The sequence below is a fragment of the Pseudophryne corroboree genome, chromosome 3 (assembly GCF_028390025.1).
Source record: "Pseudophryne corroboree isolate aPseCor3 chromosome 3, aPseCor3.hap2, whole genome shotgun sequence".
Classification (NCBI taxonomy): Eukaryota; Metazoa; Chordata; class Amphibia; order Anura; family Myobatrachidae; genus Pseudophryne; species Pseudophryne corroboree.
Window position 1 is genome coordinate 686476973 of NC_086446.1, and position 9954 is coordinate 686486926.

General features: G+C 43.5%; 1 protein-coding gene across 1 annotated transcript; it reads left to right on the forward strand.

Moving 5' to 3' along the window:
- The first annotated feature begins 281 nt into the window (after positions 1 to 281).
- LOC135058172 (calcium homeostasis modulator protein 1-like) lies at positions 282 to 9718 on the forward strand. Its single transcript, XM_063963743.1, has 2 exons — positions 282 to 1258; positions 8110 to 9718. Exons 1-2 carry the CDS (start codon positions 710 to 712, stop codon positions 8569 to 8571), a joined length of 1011 nt encoding a protein of 336 aa, XP_063819813.1. The 5' UTR covers positions 282 to 709; the 3' UTR covers positions 8572 to 9718.
- The last annotated feature ends 236 nt before the right edge of the window (positions 9719 to 9954 follow it).

A 9954-nucleotide genomic window follows, 5' to 3' on the forward strand; every position in this document is an offset into this window, starting at 1 on the left:
CCAGGAGCAGAGCTATGGGAGGTATGCTAGTTCCTAGTGACCTGAAAGGACCCCATTCTCATTTATGTTGATTTGATCTCAAAGCACAATATTTCTGACAACACTATGCATGTTGAATATACAGTATTTTTTGCAGTTGTTGATTTATTTCCCATTGCCCACTATAAAAAAAAAGTAGTTAAAAAAAAGTGAAACTCTTTTGAAATTGGAAGTATTAGAGCAGGGCTCATGTGGCCAAAGATTCTGCACCTGGAGCACTGAACACACAAGATGCCTGTCAGCTGGTTTCATCTAGATATTTTGCATAGGTGTGTGGAAGGCTGGGCCTCTGTCTATGGTTATTGTGCGAGTGAGCACGTCACAGAAGCATTTGCAATCAGCTTTACATCTAATAGTTTTCAGGGAAAAGCAGAGATTGTCCATGGGACTGCACAATAGACAAAACCAATAGAATTTAGTGCAACCACAGATTTATTTTTGAATGAAGCATGAATGGTCAATGAAACTGCAACGCTAACAAAATCTAAAAACAATAGACATACCGGACAGAAGGGATTGAAGGAGCTAAAGAAAGAACATTCACTTGTCCTAAACAATTGATTCCACTGCAAGAAGTATATTTTCACTCTGTATATTTGAAAAATCAAGGAAGCCACAAGAAGAAACTTGAATTTTTTTAAGTTTGCTGAAGAAGTAAAAAAGCCTAAAAATGGATAAGTTCCGTATGATCTTCCAGTTTCTGCAAGCCAACCAGGAATCGTTCATGAATGGAATATGTGGTATTATGGCGCTGGCCAGTGCCCAGCTGTATACAACGTTTGATTTCAACTGTCCCTGTCTCCCAAGCTACAATCTGTCGTATGCCATGGGTGTTATGTGCGTACCACCTATTGTGTTATTTTTGCTGGGCTTTGTAATGAACAATAACGTGTCCATGCTGGCAGAGGAATGGAAGAGACCCACTGGCATGAGGCAGAAGGACTCGGCGGTCTTGCGCTATATGTTCTGTTCTATGACACAGCGGGCATTAATTGCGCCAGCTGTATGGATATCAGTGACGTTATTACATGGCGAGTGCTTTATATGTGCCTTTTGCACATCAGTGCCTGTGGATAAACTGGGAAACATGACTGGTGTAAACTTGTCCGAAAAGGAAATTAAAAGAATTCTTGCCAGGATACCCTGTAAAGACATCTATGATGGGCATGACATAATACAACAAGAAGTGGCATCAAGGTACCTACGCAGTATCTCTCAGGTAAGTCATTAATCTTATACTAATTTTTTTAATACTCTTATACTGCAATAAATATTTTAGAACTATAAATCTTAGCTGTTAGCAAACATTATTTATATATATATATATATATATATATATGTGTGTATATATAGATATAGTATGATATGCCGGCAGCCAGGATCCTGGCGGCCAGCATACCGGCGCTGGGATCCCGACCGCCGGCATACCGATAGCTGGGCGAGCTCAAATGAACCCCTTGCAGGCACTCTACACGCGCCACTATATTTATTGTCCCCCCAGGGGGGTCGTGGAGCCCCAAGAGAGAGAATAGTTGTGGTATGCCGGGTGTCGGGTTTCCGGCGCCGGTATACTGAGCGCCGGGATTCCAACAGCTGGCATACTGAATACTATATATATATATATATATAAAATCTATCATTGTACTAAAAAGAAAAATATTCATACAAAGTAACCCTACTTATGTATATTGCAATGTCGAACAACATATGTGACCTACAGAAAAGGGGTACAGTGTCAATAGAAATAGGCATCTGGGCAAAGTCATGACATACAGTATTGGAGAGGGACCTTATTCCTTAAGATTTCCCAGTGAGGAATGTAGCATTGTAGGATTGGGGCATGATCATTAAACAATCCACACAGAAAAAAGAGAAAATGCAGCTGCACATTCTAAACACTATGAACTCTGGTAATCAGAACAATTATAATAAACTCTGAAATGTAATATAGAGTAAAATTGAAGTTCAGTATTAGGAATGGGTTCAGAGCGTGGGCCCACCTGGGTTGGTGTGGTCAGACTGCTTCGGGGCATAATAATTGTAAGACTTAATCTAATGGGCCCTACAGACATGCCGATCCGCCACCGAGGTTCCCGACGGCCGATACGGCCGACCCGGCGGCGGGGGGGGGGGGGCAGTGACGGGGGGAGTGAAGTTTCTTCACTCCCCCCGTCACGCGGCTCCATTGAAGTGCAGGCAAATATGGACGAGATCGTCCATATTGGCCTGCATGCACAGCCGACGGGGGACCAGCGATGAACGAGCGCGGGGCTGCGCATCGTTCATCGCTGGAGCCTCCACACTGAAAGATATGAACGAGATCGTTCATATCTTTCAAACAAATCGGCATGTGTGTAGGGCCTATAACACTTTTTAAGCACATAAACTGCTTTTTACTAATGTAACACTTTTTAAAACCTTAATTACTGCTTCTCACCTATATAACACTTTTAGCACTGAACTGTTACTTCTTATCAATGAAACACCCTTTAACACTTAAACTGCTACTTCTCACTAGTGTGATGCCTTGGGGCAGTTTGGTTGTGCTGGCCCTGGGGGACCCGTATTGTGGACTTGTGGACTTGAACCTTAGGAATGTTAGGGTCCCACCCGATGAGGTCACCTGGCCGTGGTAAGTGGGCCCATGTTTTTTGGCCAAAAATTATGCTAAGAACCTCAATTTTACTCCATGTTAAATTGCAGAGTTTATTGTATTTGTTCTGATTATTAAAGATCTTAGTGTTTAGAGTGTGCACCTGCATGTTATCTTTTTTTCTGTGTAGCGCGGTAGCACCTCTTATTATGTGTAGAATTGGGGTGTGCAGTTACTCCCCCCCCCCCTTTATATTCTATATTGTGTACCTCTGTGTGCTGAATCAGGGGAGAGGGGCAGCGCTGCCGCTAGAAGGGGAGTCACACTGCCGGTGCTAAGGAAAAGGTACGCATCTCCCACTCTCGGCAAGTGCCTGGGTGTGTGTACTGTATATGTGACTTTCCCAGAGTGCGGAGGGTGGTGGGTACAGCACCTGTTTGTAGGGTCAGTTACAGGGGACCTGACAGGAGAAGAAAAAGGTGTTCTGGTGCTGTTGTGCTGCTCACGCTGCGAAGTCACTCGCAGAGACCCCGCAGCGATGATCTCTGCGAAGAAGTGCCTGCCCGGCTCCTTCCACTCAGGTGATCAGCGACCAGTCCCCTCTTCTTCTGCCGCAGACCTGCCCGGAGTCTTTTAATATCAGTGCAGTTGTACAAAAGTTCCACAACACCGGTAAAGGAGGGGGTGGGGGTCAAGATGAGTTCATACTTGCTGGCACAGAGTTTCCCCAGACCCAGTACTAGTCTTTATTTTTTTCTATATATTTTTTTCAGATTAAAACATGTTTAAACACTAACCTGACCATCTGCCTCTCCCTGCCACCATTGCCTCCTACTGTCACCATCAGCCTCTCCTTGTCACCCACTGCCTTTCCCTCTCACTCTCTGCCATCCTGCCACCATTGCCTCCTGCTGTCACCCACTGCCTCACCTTGTCACCCACTGCCTTTCCCTCTCACTCTCTGCCATCCTGCCACCATTGCCTCCTGCTGTCACACACTGCCTTTCCCTCTAACTCTCTGCCATCCTTTGCCTCTCCCTGCAACCACTGCCTCCTGCTGTCAGCCACTGCCTCGCCCTGTGACTCTCTGCCTCCTGCTTTCACCCACTGCCTCCCCCTCTGACCCACTGCCTTTCCCTCTCACTCTCTACCACCCTCTGCCATCCATGTCACCCATTGCCTCCTGCTGTCACCTACTGCCTCTCCTTGTTACCCACTGCCTTTCCTTCTCACACTCTGCCCCCTCTGCCACTCCCAGTCACCAATCGCCTCCTGCTGTCACCTACTGCCTTTCCTTCTGTCACTATATGTCCTCCTGCTGTCACCTTCTGCCTCCTCCTGCCAAACACTGCCCCTGCTGTCACCGACTGCATATCCCTGTCACATTCTGCTTTCCACTGCCTCCCTTGTCACCCAGCAGACATGCACTATTCTCCCTATTGCAAAAATGTATTCAATTAATTAAAAACACTCTAGCCCTCATTTATTATTCGCACTGGTTATGCAGCACATTAGCCTTGTTTTTTTCTGTTTTTATTTTTCCATTTTATTGGCTGTTTACATTTTTATTCCTGTGAATGGATGGGTAGAGACCCAACTGCATTGCTTTGCCCAGGGGCCTACACTGCTGTTAAGTCGGCCCTGCCAAAGTGGACTGTGTGATGCTCCCGCTGGCTGTTTACTGAGTGCTGACAATAGTTGGGTCCTGCAGCAGTGAGCTATACACGCTGGGAGTACACACTATCCCAGCATTTCAACCATAGTGGTTATTTTATCTACATGATTCAATTACACACATTCACAGAGTGCCGCTAATAACCATGCTCCCAGTAGTGAGCTATAGACACTTGGAGTACACAATGTCACAGCGTTTAACTACAGTGGCTATATTGCACCCACGCAGATACATTGCCTTATAGATGTATTCAATCACTAGATCTTGGGATTAATGATATCCTCTGGTACCTTACTTGTACTAATAACATATACAGAAAAACATCTGTGGGAAATTATTTGAATAATAAAGATGAAGTATATATTTGGGTAATACAATAGTAATAGCAGTATACGGAGGATTGCGTTTCCCTATGACAGAATAGTATTTCTATGACTACTGTAAATGTGATATATACTTCAAAATGTATGGGAAAATTATCCCATGATATGAATAAAATACTGTATATTTTACATGGTACAGATTATTCTGATAATAAAAGTGAATCTTATTGAAGCTATCATGAAATCTCATTCCATAACTTTACGACTCAGAGAAACCAGAAACACTAGAGAGTTGAATGTTTTAAACTGTACATATTGACAATTTACATACAGTAGAAACAATTTTTATCCGTCTGATAAATTGTAACTAAAGAGCAGTTTACTAGTTGTGTTAAAATATAGTGCTGTGGATTGTTTGAGGGAGGGGGCCCCAAACTGGTATTTACCTAGGGCCCCATGAGGTCTAAATACAGCTCTGCTGCCTGTATCCTGATACTCCGTCTCACCTCCATGTTGTAAGTGAGTGAGCTATTGTATACATGACACACTTCAGCAGAAGTAAAAGGTGACACAGGTCCAAAAGAGAGGACATAAATTATTTCCGAGTGCAGTTTTCTTGGAGTTGAGCAGCCCCCAGATGTACTGTTAAAGGGGTGTAGTATTTGTTGACGGAGGTTGGGCTCCCGACCACCGGCATACCGACAGCTGGGCGAGCGCAAATGCGCCCCTTGCTGTGCGTCTATTCATCACTGCTCTGCTAAGCAGGGCAGCGATGACAGGAGCCCCCCATCTGCTCCCATCGCAGTTGAAACAGCGGGACAGTCCCCAAAAAATGGGACTGTCCCACAAAAATCGGGACAGTTGGGAGGTATGTATTCATGCAGGGTATATCATACTACTACATACGTAATATGCCATGAGTCCCTGTATGGCTTTTCTCCCACAGTGTAACCTGCCTCGTCTGGTACTTTTTGTGGGTGGAATATGCAGTATAACCCATGGAATTTATTACCCAAAATATCTGCACCATCCAATATTATGCTTATTGTGCTCTCTCTAGTTTTAATTCTGTATGGTTTTCTACTTGCAATAATAGAAAAGCCTTTGTATTATGTATTTGATATCTGTAAAGTGACTTTGAGTCCTGCCAGAGTAAAGTGCTACATAAATAAAATTATTATTATTATTATTATTATTATTATTATTATTATTTTTTATTTTTTTTAAAAAGCCTGTAAAATGACAATTAGAAGCTGATTGGTTGACACTTTATCTCTCTTCACTTTATCTTCCTCCCTGATACATTTATGTATCTCAGTTCAAACAATCAGTGGGATGTAATGCAGTCAGAGATCGCCAGAGGTGCAGGATGTTGGCCAATCTCAGACATTTTTTTAAAGGGGCAATCACTTACAGTGCATGGTTTTGCCTTCTGTTTGCGCCTTTAAAAAAAAAATGTCCAAGATCGGATGGCATCCCACACGTCCGGCGATCTCAGACTCCATTACATTGCGCAGAATATTATGCAATATTGTGCTATTAGTACAAGCAGTGCTAGAACACCATAACACGTGAATGAATCACATTGAGCTATGCAATGTGCAGTCAGATTTGGGTAGATGGTCATCACATCGTATACAAAAGAACTTTACAAAGACAAAATAAACAAAGTGCTTATTCTGTGTGGAGGGCTCTTCCTTGCATGACAACATCTTCTACTCAGACTTACCTACATTTTGGCTGCTCTCTGCGGGAGAGAGCAGCCAGGTCAGCTCAGAGGGCGGGCAGGGGAGGCTGTGACATCGTGGAGGGGGTGGGGCGGAGCGGGGGCGGAGCAAGGGCGGGGTCATGACGATGCCTCTTTCAAACCACGCCCCCGCTCTGTAATGCCGCGATCACCGGCATTACACTGCAGGGGGCGTGGCTATGATGACGCGATTCAGCAAGAATCGCGTCATCAACTGCCCAGACCGCCCACTTCACACACTAAGTGGGCGGACGGGCAGGGGGGTCCCCACGAATCGGGAGACTTGCCTGCTCTTCCGGGGGGCCGGGAGGGTCACACGATTTTCGGGAGCCTCCCGGCCATTCCGGGAGAGTAGGCAAGTATGCTTCTACTAGCCATCAATCAAGCATACCCAGAAAATGTATATTTCAGGCAGGCTTATCAAATTCCAGAACAACCCATTTAATCTCCTAAACTATTTTACAAAATGACCGCCCTCCTACACAGTTCATGTAAAAGTTACTTCTATTCTCTTTCTATACCCCCAAGCAACCCTTTGACCCAACCTAACATTGCTGTGCAATTGGATCATATACTGAATTCCACTAAGTACTTTTTGCCCTACAATCTGTCTGGAGCAATATACAGTACAGTGTGTTGCATTTGTCTTCATCTCTTGTATTAAGGGGGTCATTCCGAGTTGTTCGCTCGTTGCCGATTTTCGCTATGCTGCAATTTGTTGCTAACTGCGCATGGTACGCAGAGTGCATGCGCTTAGTTATTTTACTAAAAACTTAGCAGTTTTGCTGTGGCTTCAGCAGCGCTTTTCAGTCGCACTGCTGAACGGTGTGTGATTGACAGGAAAGGGGCGTTTCTGGGTGGCAACTCAGCGTTTTCCCGGCGTTTACAAAAAACGCAGGCGTGTCAGGAAAAAACGCAGGAGTGGCTGGGGAAATGGGGGAGTGGCTGGCCGAATGCAGGGCGTGTTTGTGACGTCAAACCAGGAACTAAACGGACTGAGCTGATGGCAATCTGTGAGTAATTCCGGAGCTACTCAGAAACTGCAAAGAATTATTTAGTAGCAGTTTTGCTACTCTTTCGTTCGCTATTCTGCTAAGCTAAAATACACTCCCAGAGGGCGGCGGCCTAGCGTGTGCAATGCTGCTAAAAGCAGCTAGCGAGCGAGCAACTCGGAATGAGGGCCTAAACTCTTAATATTCTATAGAAGGTAAACTTGTGAGCAGGGCCCTCTGTCTATCTGTTATTACCCACTCTTCTGTATTACTGTGTTGCTAATTGTAAAGAGCAATGAAATATGCTTACACTGTTTCATCCCTTTCACATTTTTTTGTCTTGTTGCACCTAGGATTTTGTACACGGGTCCTTACCGGATGTGAGCTGGCGTAGCCCCTTTCAGACTGGTGGCTTGACCTGGCTTATTGTTGATTATGTCACTGCTGACACAGCCTGTTTGAGATGAGATTATCTCCAAGTGGTGACTCTAATTTCAACATGGTGCTTTCACACTGCACAATATATCGGGTTGCTGCACGTCCACGTGCAATAACCCAGAATATGTATGGCATGTGAAAGGTATAAATGGTACTTAATAAATAAGTAAATAAATAGATAGTATGCTAATCCACCCTACAGAAAGCTAACCTAGGTTTCTGCCTACAATGTACATACATCTCTAGCTGACAGCAAATGACTGATAAAAATAACCCAACCAGTAACTTCTTCTTTCTTCTAGGCATTTGGATGGACCTTTGTCTTACTCATGACTTTCCTGGCCTTTCTTGTCAGAGCCATCCGACCCTGCTTTACACAAGCAGCTTTTCTGAAGAGCAAATACTGGTCCCACTATATTGACATAGAGCGTAAGCTCTTCGACGAGACCTGCACTGAGCACGCAAAAAGCTTTGCAAAACTCTGTATTCAGCAGTTCTTCGAGACCATCAACAAAGATATGAACTTAGAACATTCCCGCATATTAGAGAAAGCAGCAGAACAGGAAGAAGGTGACAAACTCCTAGGGATTACAAGTCAAGGATCAATGAACATGCTACTGAAGAACTGGCATAAATGCAAACCCCCCCTCAACTTAAATACTTATGAACACCAAAATGGGAATGGATATATTAAAGAAAATGAAACCTTCAATAACCTAAATGTACCCAAGAAAGAATCTATAGCTTATTATAGTAAGGTTTAAAAGGACTAAACGTTGACTAGAGGATTGCTAAAAAGAAAGCTGGAGGAGGCACATTGATGGAGTCAGATCATACATTCTAGAAGCAACATGTCCATCTCTTGACCAGCTGTACCACATCTTATGATTTATCAAGAGCATATTTATATACTGTAGTAGATAATGTTTCTTTCATAAGAAAAGTATAATGATGGGGTCAAGGGATACACTGATAGTCTAGGGTGGACGGTGAAGTGGCAAAGTGGTGAGAAATTTCAGAGAGGTTCTGCAGCGAATGGGATGCTACTGAAGATGATAGGTGATTTTCAATGTTCATTCTGACAATTTTTTGGACCTCTACAGGACCAAGGTTTAGGAAATTTATGGTGATTAAAGTGTCAGCATATGCCCCCAAGAGTTCCACATAGGAGCTGTCATTTTTGGGGTGTCACCTAGCCTGCTGATGAGTGACCAGAAGATAGACATTTGTTTACAAGCCACACCAGTCATACTTGCCAACTTTTTCTGTAAAAGACTAAAGTAAAGTTCAGTACTGTATACAGTACTGGAGCAGCTCTAAAGTAAATATACTGATTAGTGCAATTATAAGTGGCAGAAAGCTTTCCAGTGGAAAGGTGTTCAAATATATATTATAATCAGCTGTATTCTACAGTATTATATAGAACATTGATAAAAGTCTGTTTGACTTGTGACCTATGATGTTTTTATATTTTTTGTGTATTTTTTATTCATTGTTGAACTCTGAGCTATTGTGTTAATTTAACTCAAAGACATCAAAGACTTTTCGATATGAAATATAATGTACTGTAACTAAAGTAAGTCAATAAAAGATGTCAGTTTTATAGTTATAAAGGAATAACAATGGCATTTATTTCCAAGGTAGACAGCGTTTGCAAAAGGTGTACATATATGCCTGGATCATAGTCATCAGACGGTTTTACTATGTACATTGGCACTGGGAGGACTTTACTAAAGCTGGATAAACACTGGGCAATATAGCCACCCGCGGGTGACTGCACAAGATTAGGTTGTTCTACAGGATCTAAGGAACTGGATCTCTTCCAGGTCACACCAGGGTCTTTAAGTGGGTTGAGTATGATATGTTGACAGTCATAATGTCGGCATCCCTCATATTTACATGAAAATGGTGACGTGGACATTGACCAGTGATGAAATGTCAACATGTTAGAATGTGTACATATCGTCCTGGTAAATTACCTGATGTTCCGCAGTGGCTCCAGCGTGGATTCCATGTCTCGGTGGTCATGTGATTGTCACTTCCATGTGAGAGCTGTGATCTTATGGTGTTCCAGTGAGTATTTGTCCCATATCTCTACTCATAACCCTTCCTCTAGTGCCTACCCTAACCCTTCCACCCACAGCCAT

What these genes read in the sequence shown, in the direction of transcription:
- LOC135058172 (XM_063963743.1), top strand. Translation starts at nt 710, where the DNA reads ATGGATAAGTTCCGTATGATCTTCCAGTTTCTGCAAGCCAACCAGGAA. An exon ending in ACCTACGCAGTATCTCTCAG is followed by an intron (nt 1,259 to 8,109) that starts GTAAGTCATTAA and finishes TCTTTCTTCTAG; the next exon opens with GCATTTGGATGGACCTTTGT.